The 14,712-nt window shown below is 41.9% G+C and overlaps 1 protein-coding gene across 5 annotated transcripts in view; it reads right to left on the bottom strand.

Annotated features, from left to right (window-relative positions):
- The window catches only part of SLC18A2 (solute carrier family 18 member A2), a 30,839-nt gene that overhangs the window by 6,478 nt on the left and 9,649 nt on the right, over window positions 1-14,712 (bottom strand). For all 5 annotated transcript variants that reach the window (XM_075108278.1, XM_075108277.1, XM_075108280.1 and 2 more), the window contains 7 exons: window positions 13,965-14,023; window positions 11,994-12,077; window positions 9,076-9,168; window positions 8,566-8,655; window positions 8,415-8,458; window positions 8,279-8,339; window positions 3,235-3,330 (listed from right to left, as the gene is read on the bottom strand). In XM_075108278.1, coding sequence (XP_074964379.1) covers window positions 3,235-3,330; window positions 8,279-8,339; window positions 8,415-8,458; window positions 8,566-8,655; window positions 9,076-9,168; window positions 11,994-12,077; window positions 13,965-14,023 — 527 coding nt within the window. The remainder of the gene's footprint in view (window positions 1-3,234; window positions 3,331-8,278; window positions 8,340-8,414; window positions 8,459-8,565; window positions 8,656-9,075; window positions 9,169-11,993; window positions 12,078-13,964; window positions 14,024-14,712) is intronic.

Raw genomic sequence — 14,712 nt, 5'->3', positions numbered from 1 at the left:
AGGAGCGATATGACGCCTTTGAAAGCAGTTTTTCAGCACCACTTGCAAGAAGTGGTATGGGAGAGGGGACAGAACAACAAAGAACAAAAAGTTTATTCTAACTGCAGTAAGCTTTGGGATAGGTCAAGGAAAGCAACTCTTTTGCAGTTGCATGGCTTATGGAGCATATGCTCAGCACATGCAGCAAGCCCAGAACGGTCAGGGGTGGGTGAGTCCCTCCCTGGAGGACGAGACAGCAGGGCTGCTGCTCTGGCTTTGCAAGCCACGGTCCCCCTCCACACCTGTGAATGCTGTGAGGCCTCACATTGCCAGCTAGTTTGTAATGCCACAATACGGTCCCTGATCAAGCAGTGACTGAAACCAAGCGTGTATCAGTAACGTAAAGGTGAAAAAACCTTAAAAACATGGCTTTGAAATTATTTAGCCAACATATTTAATTAGTTACATTAAAGTAAATATTAAAAAATCAGTTATTTAAATTAAAAAACATAATTATCTGTAATGACTTGCAGGTAAGGGCACTCCAATAAATTCCTTCTAATCCCGATGGGAGGGTCCAGGTACGCTCCCATCTCCCCCACATCCACTTGAAAAAACATACTGTTGGGACCAGCTATTTATTCTAGCCTTGAGGCTTCGACAGCAGCAGCTGTATCTGGAGTAGATGCTGGCTGCACAGTGGCCAGAAACATCTCTGGTTTAAAAGCCAATGGCAGTCTGTACTTGAAGATTTATCCTCTCCCTGCTCATAAGTCACGGGGCAGGACCCAGCTGGAGGGGAAATGTCAAGGAAGAAATGCTAACGGGGAGCACGATGTGCCACTGCCTCAGCCACCTGCGGAGCACTGGGGGGGACGATGCAGGTGTGTGAGAGAGCAGGGACTGCCTTTGAGGAGAAGATGCTGTATGAAAAATATCCGAGAGGCAGAGGAACAGAGCGGCTGTGCTTAATGCTGGATCCTTGAGGAGTGGAGATGACTGGGTCTTGGAAGACACACACAGTATTTTTCTGTTGCTTCTGTTATATTTTGCATCTTCTTAAGCAAAAAAAAGGCGGGGGGAACACCTGACAAAACTGGGAAAGTCTGACAAATTAGTGCATGCCACAACAAGCCTTCCATTTGGTCATTGTTAAATCAGGTAATTCAGGTTTAGAAAGCAGCTGGGACATTACAGTACACAATCAAACCATTTCCTTTAAGTGTATATGCTCCTCATCTTTCACCAAGGCAACATAGATTTTCTCATTTCCTGCCTATCCATCTTCCTTCCTATCTCTCTGATATTCATAAGGAAAAAAAATGGAGAGGTAATTTTTAGCTCAGCAATATCCTGTGATTAAAATCCTTGTGGGTTACAATGGTGATGCTGGGGAAACATTTTCACCTGCGTAATCACAGCTACTTGAGTACTGCTCGGAGCTATATTTTTGTACCACATGGTCACATATAAGAGACATGTAAAAAAAATACTGCACATGCTTGTTAATTAAGACTTCCAGGTTGGTGTGTAAGCTGTGGTATACTGAAGCAGAACTGTAATATTCTAAATAAGCTTTATGCACAGTAACATTAATTGACCAAATCAATGTTTCTTACACTTTCTTCAGATCATGCTTCAAACAGCTGGATCTCCAAATTGCATAAGATATAAATTTGCTTAAAACCCTGCAGTTCAAGATATAATTTAAGAGGCTTAGAAACTTTAATTAATGCTGTCAAATGAGAAAAAGCATAATGGATTCAATTACTTATTAAGGGGTAAAATTAGTCTTAATTTAAAATGGATATTTTCCCTCTAGCAACCTCAATTCAACTAAGAGATTTGTAAATCTCATTTCCATTGCACAAGTAATATGAAACTCTAGTGAGGGAGGTAGATAAGCAACATTTAATTTTCTTCATGAGGTTTAAAATATCTAAGCCTGTGCATTAATTTTGCTGTATTACAGGCTAGCAGTCATTACCAGGTTCAACAGTACAGCAGCACATAGGGACTGCTAGCTGTGGCCACCCAGCTCTGGGTTTACATTAATAAGAACGAAGGTCTGTGCTTCCCCTATGGCATAGGGCACCTACACTGAGACAGAGTAAGGACATTAGTCGGATACTAGCTGAACATCATTTTTATGAAGATTTTTTCTTTTTCTTTCAAATGCCATATATTGGTACTAAAAGATACCCTAATGAAATGACACAACACAGAACACTCATTAACGTTGTCAAATACATGTTGTGTTCGTAATGGTAACTCTTTCCTGCAAACGATTAAAATGGCAGACACCAGTCAGATCGATACAGAGGATCAGCACTACGCCTTGAGGTACACGGCGGCCAGGCACCCCCCATCCAAGACGATTCACATCAACCTCCTGCTCACAGTTTGACACTCACCGGAAGTTAGTCCCCTTTTTTTTTTTTTTTTTTTTTAAACTTTCCCCACATTCATCTCAAAGAGAAAGTAACTGCCCCAATTTTATTCTGTACTCTAACCTGATAAATCCCAGTTTGCCTGTGGACACTGGTTTCCCGAGGCTGTGTTTCAAGGTATAAGGTGGTCCAAGCTGGGGCTTTCCCATTGCTTTCTGTTGAATGGGATGACTAAGTAACCACTGAAAGGGTGTCAAATCTATCAGATTCAAGGGAAAAATGTTCCTCATGTTCTTGGTGGCTACATTTTAAGTGAAGTCCATCCCTCTTCCACACATTGCCAGGAGCAGCCCTGGAAGGAGTATGTGTTGGCATGGGCATGCTCTGCACCAAACATGGTGCACCTGCTGCAGATTTCTGTGGCTGCCTGCTCCTGGCAATTCCAACTGGGAACTCAGGAAGGATTCCCTCTGGGAAAAACCACAGACAAATTGTTTTGCCCTGCTAAGCTGGCTCTGCAGCTCGCATGGCATCTTGCTGCTGCCCCAGCCAACATCCACTGCCCGATGCGCTGCTGGAGCTCCCAGAGGAGCCAGGACAAGCACAGTGCCCTGGCTGCCTGCATCTACTTCTCCTTGCAATGTCAGTGTTGCCCCTTACTAGAGCCTCTATTGCAATAACATCAACCCACTACCTAATTTTCTTACAGAACAATGTTTAAAATTGTGCAGGTATAACCCTGAAAATTTAAAGATAGTAAAAAAAATTACTACACTGAAGCATAAGGAGAACATCAGTAACAGGACCAGAACTGAGACAATCATTAGACAAAATACAGAGATGCAAATAATAAACTGTACTTTACCAAGCTGCCATTTTTTTGAACACATGGTCTCCATCATCCAGATGGGTAAAGCTGGTTCGAGCATAGCAATAGCCATGTTTGCAAAGCAGATGGATCCTTAGGAAAGAGAGGGAGGAAAAAAGTAGTACTAATTATTTTTTTTTTCCACTATGAATAAAAAGCCATGCAAAGAATGTATGCTTTTACATAAAACATTGCACTTTTCACAGTCCTATTTGTTATGCATCAGATGTTGATTAATGTTAAATAGAACAGAATGTAAAATCACTGAAGACTAACTTTTTATATATTCCTATTCTCCTAAAAACTCTACAATAAAGGTTAAGCTATTTTCATAATGTGAAAGTTTACAGTGAGCTTGATGACATTTAGAAAGTTCATGAGGTCTGACTGTTTCACAAATGATTAGCTAAAACTACAATCTTCTGGTCTTTATCTAGTCTCTGGGGCAAAACCAGGGCCCTGCTGTGTAAGAGGCACAGGCTCTGACCCGATGCCTCCGTCATCTGAGAGCGACTATGGTGAGATGTAGAGGTCTTGATCCTAAAAATACCAAGGGACAACCACAGACTTGTCTGTCTCCTGAAGAAGGGAATTCTGTGTCAAGATCCTATAGCTTGCAGCCAGTAAGTTCATGCAGCAAAGCATGGGTCTGGCTGAGCTTGCCCAGCCCTATGAATTTCAAATGCTTCCAGATCTCTTTTGAATTTCTGGACCTTTAGTCACCCAGATGCAAAGGATAACAAGCAGTGGAAGTGCTGATTCAGTCTTGCCCTCTGGCTCAGCTCTGCCCTATGCCACCGCCTGCAGATCCAGACTCCAGTGGGTTTGTGTCAAGTTCATCTATCCTCAGTAGTGCACTTCAGCTTTAGTGCAGGGATTATTCTTTGGATTCAGGATGCCTTTCCCACTTACTCAAAATAAACCAAGGCGGTCAAAGCCCAATGTAGGGCAAGAGGACACATCCCCCCTGCTAATCGCTTGCAAAATGGCTTCCAAGGGAGTCTGGGAGACAGTAGAAGCAATAGCCTCAAACTTGTGTTACCAATTTTCTTCATAATATTTATAATCTCTGAAATTCAGAAAAATATTCTAGACTCTTACAGTCATTTATCATCCAAATTTTATTTAAAAAAAAAAAAAAAAGCTTGATTTTTCTGAGGTCAGAGAAACATAATTTTTCCTGGAACAAGTTCTTCATCATACAGTTCAAAACAAAATGAGCACTGATATCATTCTTTGCTCAAACCTGTCAGAAAATGTTATACTGTGTATCCAAAAATTCTTAAAATGAATTTACAGGCTAGCTGACTCACTCCCTTCCTGGGGCAAGGTGCAACAGTTCAGCACTGCTTTACCCTAAAGACGAAAGGTTAGATCTAAGGCTAACCTTTCCACTCTACTGCAAGCTCCCGCTACCCTGCGGTGTCTGTAAGGAGCACCAGGTAAACACCTCGGGGCTGTCCTCTTCTGAGCCAAAGTTAGCCATGCTCAAATGGCTGCCTTGATGTTGGAAAAACATTTCAGGCCACACAAAGTGCCTCCAGAGGAAGCAGGGCCAGTCTAAGAGAGATGCTTAAATAGCAAAGGTCTTACTCTACTCTTAAACTTTACAAAGAAATAAGAAACAGGTGTGCATGCACGTGTGTGTTGGATCTGCTTCTCATTAGGTCAGGAAGCATCACCAGAGCTTACCAAAGTACTCAGGTATATGGTGACAAGGGTAGTTCAGATCTTTAGGACACACCCCAAAAGAAAAGTGGGAGCCTGAGCTGGTACTCTGCAAACTCAGGGCAAAGTCCAATAAAGATTGCGCTACCTGCCTTAGCAAAGCTTCCTCAAAAGAAGATAAAATTTTTTTTTTCCTCTGTCTTGCATGGAACTCTCTTGAGAGGCCCATGTCTCAAGATCATAAATCTTACATTATTTCTTGTTGAAATTAAACATCCTGCATTGGTCAGAAGGTGTGAAATTGCAATGCCCCAGCAGATCCGCAGCTAAGAACCCACTCAGCTTTTGGCAGAGTGCCATAGGCATCGCTGGTATTTTTCTGTGAAAAAGCAGGTACGCAGTGAAAAGCTGTCACACACCCTCTTAAGAACCCATGCGCTTATGATGAATCTGTCTGAATTCTGGGGGTTTTTTTGATCTGATAATTTAAACTAACTTCTCTTCAACGCAACTTTGTCAGCTTAACATTTCTTTAATCCTTGTCAGTATGGTCTGGCTGCAAGAATGACATTGACTTCATTCACTGAGCTCCTACCAGCAGTGACAAAAAGTCCCAGTATATTTTTTTTGCCTGGATCAGTGAGTGCTGATGGCACTGACTTTGAAGCATCACCTCTGACACTATCCGCATGGGAGGCAGAGTCTATATTTGCTCACATTTCCTTTCTCCTGCAGAGGTTTGCATCTGAGCTTGCCGTATCATCTGGTCCTGTCCCTCCGATACCCACATCTTTGTGACCTCCCCGCCTGGGCTGGTGAGTGGATGTTCCACAGGAACAGCCATGGTGCATCCTGCTACTGCTGGTGATGAAGGTGACCAGGCAGTAGGACTGGCCGTAGGGACTGCGATATGCAGCAAGAAAGAGCGAGCACTGGCCTCCTGGCTGTTCTGACAGTCAACGTTATTAATTCACAAGCAATACAGGTTATCAAGGGGAGAAAGCCATACTTTCAGAGAGAGAGGAACTCCATGCTTGACTTCAAAACACCTTGTGTTAAAGACTAATATTGTGCCATAGATAAGCCAAATTGGTCAGGAAGTGCTTGTACGTTGAGAATACAAACAATTATGACTCAAGTGTGTATGATGCACGCTCAGGAGACTGAATCCAAATTTAAACCATAAAATTAGCTTACTTAGATCAAGAGTGCAAGAAACACTTAAGCTGTTAGTCCATTTGCAGCGTGCCTAAAATGGCCCTGATTTTTATTTGTGGTTAACAAGTCAGCCCACTAGAGATGCAGTCAACTTTTTAATTAGGTCATTAATTGGCTTAAAAGCCCTTCAAAACCTCTAATCTCCCTGAGCAGTGCAAACCCAGTGGGACTTTTAACCTTCTCCTCTCTAATCATTGTATCTGAACATAGTACACAGTGTGGGACATTTACATTCACAGCATCCTTGCAGAGCAGAAGACATATTATCCTGGCTTAGATATGGAGAAATGCATCATGCCTTGCCTGACTGCCTCAAGGTGTCAGAGCATGAAGCTAACTCTGCCATCCCAACCAAACGCTTACCCACCCTTCCCCATCAATATCAGGATCAGAAGTTCCCACCCTTGATAATAGAGCAAGGAAAACACCAAAATCCTTGGGGTAAGGGAGAGCAAATGAAACTTTCAGACCCTTTTCACTGTAAAAAGCAACAACTTACAAACCGAAACAATTAACCTTTAAATGGTGTATTGCTGGTACATCAAGAAATCTGCGTTTGGACTGATGTGCACTGATAGACCATATAAAAGGCTGAATTTATAGTTGGTATTTGGCACTCAGCTCTGAAAGAAAACACCCAGATTTTGCCTGCAAGGGACATAAAACAGGGGAAGAAGAGGCTGAGGTTAGAGAACTTCAGCATCATCCATACTGTCAAAGCCCTGGGCAGTCTCTGTCCTGGGAGGCAGAGATCCTGGGCAGCATACCTAACCCCACCAGTAATGCACCACAGGGACTTTCTCAGATCCTGGTCACCCATCTACCCTGGTCTACCCATCCCTGACTCTCTTCACTACTTTGCCTCCCTGAGACTGTGCAGCGCATTACAGAGCATCAGCTGAAACAAATTCAGAGAAGAAAATAGCTGCAGAACAAGAATGCCATGCAAATGCATTAGAAAATAGAGGCAAAGTCTACCATATTCTTAGCAGACAAGGTACATGGTCAAAATAGTGGGATCCCTGGTCTTTGGTACCTTTTCCTTGGCAAAGACTAGTTTGGCATGAGCAGCTAAGTCTTAGTCAAGAAAAGTACTCCTTGAAATCAATCTCCTGGTCATATTTTGTGATTTAAACACAGTTCTGTCACAGATTAGACCTTGGCAGGGATTACATTATTCTCCAGAAATCTGCTTTATATGCTAGATGAACCTCACCTTGCAGCACCTGCTTTAAGCACTGTAAGAGACAAGGTACTGAAGTAGATGAATGATAGATCTGATCTCTTATGACAGGTACCGTCTTCGCTACTCTTTTCCCTCAAATACCTTCATTCTATGAAAAGGTCTTTTAATGCTCCAAGAATTTCTCAAGCAAAAAGTGTTTGTATAACTTTAGTCACACCTTGACCCACTGTCTAGTCAAAGAATTAGGGTACTCGTCATTCCCTAAGACCACCAAGAAATAGAGAACCCAAAAAATGCCTGGAAGAACTGCTTTCTTGGTCAAGCAGGTTAGGATTAAGGAAAAAAACTGTAAAAATTACAATCTCTCTTCAGATATTTTATAAACATTTAAGGGCCAGGCTTATTTACAGATTTCAGAATAAACATTCAAAATGCAATGTAAAAAGACAAACTTCCCTTGAGACAGAAAGACTCATTGGACAAACAATACATGTAATACCAACCGCCATTCACCACTCAACCCAGACCTTTTCTGAAATATAATCCATGCCCTAGAGACCAAACTCACTCCTCCTTCAAACAGAAACAAGGCTCAGTGTTATCCCCTCTGCCTGCCTGCAAAGCGCTGACAATACCTCCCTCCAAAAGCCCCGGCCCCGTTCACTTGCCTCACAGAAAGTTTCATGGCCACATCTCAGTGCGGTGCAGCAATTCACTGCTTTAGCAAGCAACCACAAGTCACCAGTGTCCTCTCAGCTGGAACGACTTCTACATTTCAAACTTTCTGCCTGTTATGTCTCTACTGATTTATTCATCCCATATTAGCAACAGATTATCTTTTTCTTTGAGCTTTATGTAAATGAAACCAGCAAATCACAATATTGTTAAACCAGCTCAGCCTGAGGGATTCCAGGGTGCCAGGTATAATGCCAGCAGTTGGTCTAAAGAAAAAGAAAAGGGATCTGGTACCTGCTGCAATAATGATATACGGGTCCTTCAAAAGCGTCAGTAACGGTGTCCCCTTCTGACTCTACAAAACAGAAGTTTGGGATTAGGAAAGGCAAAGTGTCATCCATTGCCTAGAGTGTTTTACCTTAATACTTACTTCTGCTTGTGCTCTGGATGGCTGCAGAACAAATAACTGAACAGCTGTGAAAAGAAATCAATATTGTAATTTTTCTTCACGAAGGGGGTAGATGGTAGTAATATGAAAGGGGTGTGCTATGTGGTGATATTGGCTTTGTGTATTTACTGACCTCCATCTAACAGAGCTAGTGCTGCCAGCACCAGGAAAGGAGAACTCTTCCCCACAAACTCATACATGATGCTCCCAAAAGGTGGGCCCACTGCCAGGGAGAAAGAAAGGACACGGTTGTGAAGCCCCATCTCTGACTCTGAACAAACATCCTCTGCAAGCATGTGGGCATCCTGCTATTGGCACTCAGCAACCAAAGACCTCAACTGCAAAAATCCCCGCAAAGCTCACTGGTTATGACGATAACCATATTATTGACTCCCCAGAATACTCTTCCATGTAAACAGAACCCAAACATCTCAGAGATTATTGCCTGACACACGTATCCACATAAGAAATGTGCTGCTGTGGGAAAAACTATTCTGAACATGCACCATTAATCTAATCTGGAGACAGCATGATAACATTGCTCTTGATGAGACTCTTCTGCTGCTTCCATAGGTCACAAGTACATGCTTTGGGAAGGCTGGGTGGTGGTTTCTCTTGCCAGCAGAGCCTCCAACTCACTGACCTAATACTCCCATAGCAAGGCCTCCTAGTGCAATTCCCATTGCGTTGCCTCTCTCTTCATCATCTGTATATACGCTGGCGAGCATACCCATCCCTACAATCAAAAAAAAAAAAGCACGACACAAAATTAGGCATCTGTGTGCTAGTTTATGGTCATCATTTGCCAACCCTACTAACCATTATACACCGATGACAGCAGGTATCTCTGTGTATGTGTTTCTGTGTGTATATATGCATAAATAAATATAAATATGTATATTCCCTCCCCATAGAATTCACTCTGAAGCAAAAGGGGACTTGGCAATGTAAATGGTCTCCAAGACCACGTTCACGTGTACAGTATTACTCAGGTAATTTAACAATGCCCTGATTTGCTAGATTCTTTGTTCCTGTCTTTGCCACGAAGCTTTTAGATGATGCTTTTCTACTAGCAGAAACAAAGCTTTTGGCAAGTATTCACTGTTATTTGTACTGGGTGCTTGACACAAAGGTCTGGTGACCACTCACAGCTGTAACTGTGGTCAGTGCTAGCTGTGCTCGGCATGAGCAGAGCTGATTACTTTGAAAATGAGTATTTCAACTTCAGCATCCAAAATCAAAGGATTCTTTTGACTTTATCTTCATGTGCCTCACTTCTGCATTTGATGATGAACCTTCATTTCACAAAAGGAAACAAGCCTAAGTAATTTGTGTTTTTGTGAAGCACTCAGACACTGTAGCTGTAAATGCTGCAGAAGAGTCCTCATAGAAATTAATAATCCTGTTTTCAAATCAAGGTTTAAGTAGGACTCAGTAAACTGGAAAAGAAAACATAATATTGCATGATTGATCATTAAGTGAATATCATCCATCATGTGTATCAAAAGAGTAGAGGTCTTGTGTGGACTAACACACTTATTGAAAATTGTGGACAACATCAAATTGTTTGCATGAACAATTGAAGAGCAAGTTAGAGGATAATATCAGAATTCATGATGAATTTGTGTGATTTGGGGAAATATTCTGGAAAAAATAGGAGGCAATACAAAGAAGATAACACAAAAAGTTTTACGCTTAGGTAGGAATGATTACATGCACAAATGCAGGGTGGGAAACAACTGATTGGAACAATACTATGGAAAAAGTTGAACGTGAGTAAGCAGGTGTTGCAAGTGAGGTGAACTTATTTGCCTGTGAGATACATGGAATGACTTTCACTCCTGTTGGCACTTGCAAGCAGTCAGAGCTTCTTCCGAGTGCTGGGTCTGGTTTTGGTACAGCACAGGAAGAAAGGTGGGGGTGACTAGAGACTATCCAGAGAAGAGCAGTGAGGATGAGCAAAGGCTCAGAAAAGTATCTGTGAGGGACAACTGCAGGACTTTCAGTTTAAAACCAGAGAGAAGAAAACCAACATGAGAAGTGATAATAGTTGTGCAATATGAAAAAGATCCACAAAGATAAAGAAAAGAAACTGTTATTTATGTTCTCTCAAGTATGGGAAGCAGCAATGGTTTTACATGACAGTAAGGAGGGTTTAGATGAGACATCAGAGAAAAATTCCTGACAATAAAGGTAATTAGGCACAAAGCTAGATGCTGAGGGCATTTCTGGAGGCTTCTGAGAACATGCCTATCAAGTATGCATCAGGAATGACAGATATAAAGCTGATCCTGCCTTCAGGAAGGAGATGGACTAGATGGTCTCTTGGCCTTTTCTGCTCTATTTTGCAGGCTGTCTATGAAAAAAATAAAAAGTCCTGTACTCATCTAAGAATTGTATCTCAAAGTACATATTGCACAGGAATTGAGCTAAAGCTGAACAATAATTTTTATTCTAGCCCGACTTCCCTTTGGAAAGCTTGACTTGTAACCTTAACTTGTACAAATAAAAAAGATGGATTTTCTTGTCACTATCCCTCCTGCTTGTCTTTGCCTTCCCCATCTCTGGCTCCTCACCCCAGCCCCTGCCTATTCCCTTAGCCACATCCCCACTCTTCCCACTACTCATCCAGGCTTAAATCTCTATGCTTAACTAGTATTTGTTGTGCAACTTCAAGCCCATCTTAACCATAAGGTGTTTCTTGCTCCCAGTTCAAAAGCTGTTTGGGGTGTTGCATCTTCCCAGCTGCCCCAAGCAGCACTGCCCAGATATGGGTTAGGGCAAAATCACTGCAAAAGGAACCTAGGAGGTATCCAGCTGCCAAATTCTTGTTAAGTTTCTATGGAGTGTATGTGAACCCTGCTTATAGACCAGTCCAACTTGGAAGGGGGAATTTTCCTGAGGAAGCCAAAAGACACATTCTTGACAAAAAGCTCTCTTCACCTCCCCTTTCAAGCCAACTTTAAATTCCTGGTGCTGTCATGGGAAATTTTTCAAAGGAAGGACTGTGAAATGTTCTAATATTAACAAACTGTATTTACTCCAGTCTCAGAAATAATTAAATAATGTAGGCTGAAAACCCATACTCCATTTCACCTACTCATTTAAAACTTACAACCTTGTATTGGAAACCTGGTACAGGTAACCTGAGTCCAATCTGGCTGACAGCATGGTAAGTCCTTGAAAACAACATTTTATAACAGAAATTTCAGTAATAGACAGAGCTGCTATCCCTACTGTAATAAGTACCAACATAGGTTCCCAATGACCTTTAAAATAGTTAAAAGTGAATTTAAAATGTTGAAGATGCACATGCAGAAATCCCAGGGAGAGTGCAGTTCATTTAGTGCTCTATCTTACCGCAACCCAAATACCAAGGAAGTCTGAAAAGACATTTGATTTTGAGCTACTTCTATGAAAGAGACAGAAAAAAAATTGAAATTGATTTAATTGAATATTTTTGTACTAATTATTGAAACTGCAGACAAAATATAATTTAGAAAATTACTAAAAACTACATAATCAGTGATCTGTATTTCACTCTATCATCTATTCTCTTACCTGCCACAGAAGAACAAGAGGAACCAACTCCTTGAAGGGATCTGGCAATAAACAATAACATGTAGCTTCCGGAGAAAGCAAACACTACAGAAAAACCAGAAGTTTTTAAAATTAGATTAGCACTAATGAGGTTTAAAAGTTAGATTTCTTGAAACAATCACAAAAACTTCATGCAATTTAGTCAAGTGTTTACAGTGAGTTGTGCCACTTTCAATGCTAACTGTGTTATTTTCCCTTATTGCATTTAGATGTGTCAGTGTTGAATTGCTCTCAGGTGTCTAAGCCTCCTGGTAACACCAAATGCAAGCACACAAGCAGTTTTAACTAATTACTTAGGATTTGATTACATCCTGCTCTGTTTCAGCCACACACAGAAGGAGTAATAGGACCTTTCTTTCCAGCCTTGCCTCTCCACACTGCTTCATTTAAGGCTGCCCAGCCTGAAGCTCCAGGCATTCAGGGAAAGCAGGATTTAACACACACGCACCATTGTTTCCTCCAATAAGCAAATGGACGGAGAGAGGTTTTACCCTGGTGTTGCCAGCTCTGCAATAGATGTTGTGCAGCACAGCTGGGTGATGGTGCAAGGAAGCCACCTCCACCCATTCAAGGGCTGGAGGAAGTTCCTGATCCTCCCAACAGCAGACCACCAGAGAAATGGCACCAGAGGAGGTGCCTCTCTATCTCTCGCCAAGAGATTTTACTCTGGACTCCACTCTGCCTTTTGGACAGAGTCCCTGGATGCTGCACTCATTGGTGCAGTTAAACTTCCCACCCACAACACTGGAAAGTAGGAGTGTCCCAGAAACCCACGCACATCTCTGCTTGTACAGCCTGTGTCATGGTCAGTGTCATTAAATCTACAGTGAGTTTTAAAACTTTTTTTAGCTCCTATCTGTTGGCCACCTAAGGAGTTTTGCCAGACAGGTTATAGCTGGAAGAAGCTGTTATGCACAAACTAAACCCAAGATCCACGTGCCCTTCTCCCACCTGCCCTGTAGCATTGTGCCTCTCAGGCTTTTCACCAGGTCTTACAAAAATGCCCATCCACATGGACAGAGAAAAATCAATAAAAAGAAAGGAAGGAAGGATGTCAGCAGGTCAACAGTACTCCCCTCTGCCATGAATTAGACTCACTACTCTTATCTTCAACCCAACCAAAACTTGTCTAACATGCTCCTGAAATGCAGAGTTGTCAGTGACTCTAAGACCAGTTAATTTTCTCCAGCACTTCAGTCCCCTTGATGATTCAGTTTTAAGCTTGTTATTTCTTCTCTTATGTACAGTGGACATGAAAAACTGTTCCCTTCCTTTTTTGTCATAGACTGATATGTCTTATATCTGCCTTCTGAAGCAAACCTGGTTCTTTCACCATTCTTCACAGGCTTCTAATGATCCTTTATGTTCTCCTCTGCACTCTTTCTATCTGGGTCACAACTTCAAGTGCTATGCCAAAACCAAACATAAAACACCAGCTGAGGCCTTATCAGTGCCATTTAGAGCAGACATATTATCTCAGCTGACTTTGCAGGCTATGGTGTTTGCACATCCCACAGTGATGTTTAGCAGCGCTATGATACTGTTGACTCATATTCTAGTCATGAGCCACTGCAGCCTCACGATCTTTCTGATAAGCCCCTACGACAGCTAGTTGTTAAGGACCCTGCAAGATATCCCTCTCATGGCTACCTGTTTAAAACTGTCTGAGCACCACTTCAGATTACAAGAACATGAGAGAAAGATTCAGCTAAGGAAGAGATCCGCCAAGGTGGATGGAAGGTGGTGAGTTCCTCAGAGCACATTCATAAGAGTGCACTTGTCAAATCCCATCAGCACCACCATCCACATGGAGACACCACCCTTAAATTTTCCTTGAAAATCAGTCCCTCTACATCAACAAGATATAGTTATTGTAGACCATTTATTTAAAAGTTGTATCTAGTCCAGACTAAATAAGGTGTGAACACTTACTGATTGTTGACACAAACATGATGCAGAAGCCAGCAAACAGTGGAATCTGGTAGCCTATTCTGGAAAACAAAATGAACATACACATTTCTGGGATTGGCTCACTGACATTTTGAGTTAGACTTACTCACATGAGTGCACACACTGCAAAAACCCAACCTGTAGTTCCTTGGTGGGCTTCGAACTATTTATTGTGGACCATATGATCAAATTTGTCCATGTTACAAATGCCTTTTCATCTGGCACAGCAGACTTTGTATCTGAAATCCCTGGAAGGAAACCTTCTCTCATTAGAATCTGATTGCCCTGTTCCCATTCCACCATAACTGTTCCCAGTAAAGCCCCTGTGGGCCTCCATGGGGTTGCCAAAGGTATGAGAAAGGAAGATTTGTCTGAGCATGCTGAACTTTGAAATATCCCCATAGTGTTTCAATGCTCATCTGCTTCCTTCCTCATGAGACAATGACTCTAATTAGACACGGTCAAACCAAAGGCTTTTTTACTGGAGAAATTTGTCATTAGCTATGTTGGGAGTTCTGCCTCAGCCTGGAGCATTGAAAGAGTCCCATAAAGCCTGAGAACTATATTTTTGCTTTCATTTGGTCTAACAGTAAAAATGGAGCTGATCAAAGCTTTCTTCATCAGTGTGTTTCTTCATTAGGACTCTAAACAACCTGTAGAAATGCCCAGTTGCTATAAGTATTTTCAAGATTCCAGGAAATAAAGAATTTTCTGACAGCAAGCAAATACA

This window comes from Phalacrocorax aristotelis, chromosome 12 (genome assembly GCF_949628215.1).
Source record: "Phalacrocorax aristotelis chromosome 12, bGulAri2.1, whole genome shotgun sequence".
NCBI classification, from domain to species: Eukaryota; Metazoa; Chordata; class Aves; order Suliformes; family Phalacrocoracidae; genus Phalacrocorax; species Phalacrocorax aristotelis.
Note: the sequence above shows the minus strand (reverse complement) of the source record. Positions and strands in the feature narration are given on the sequence as shown.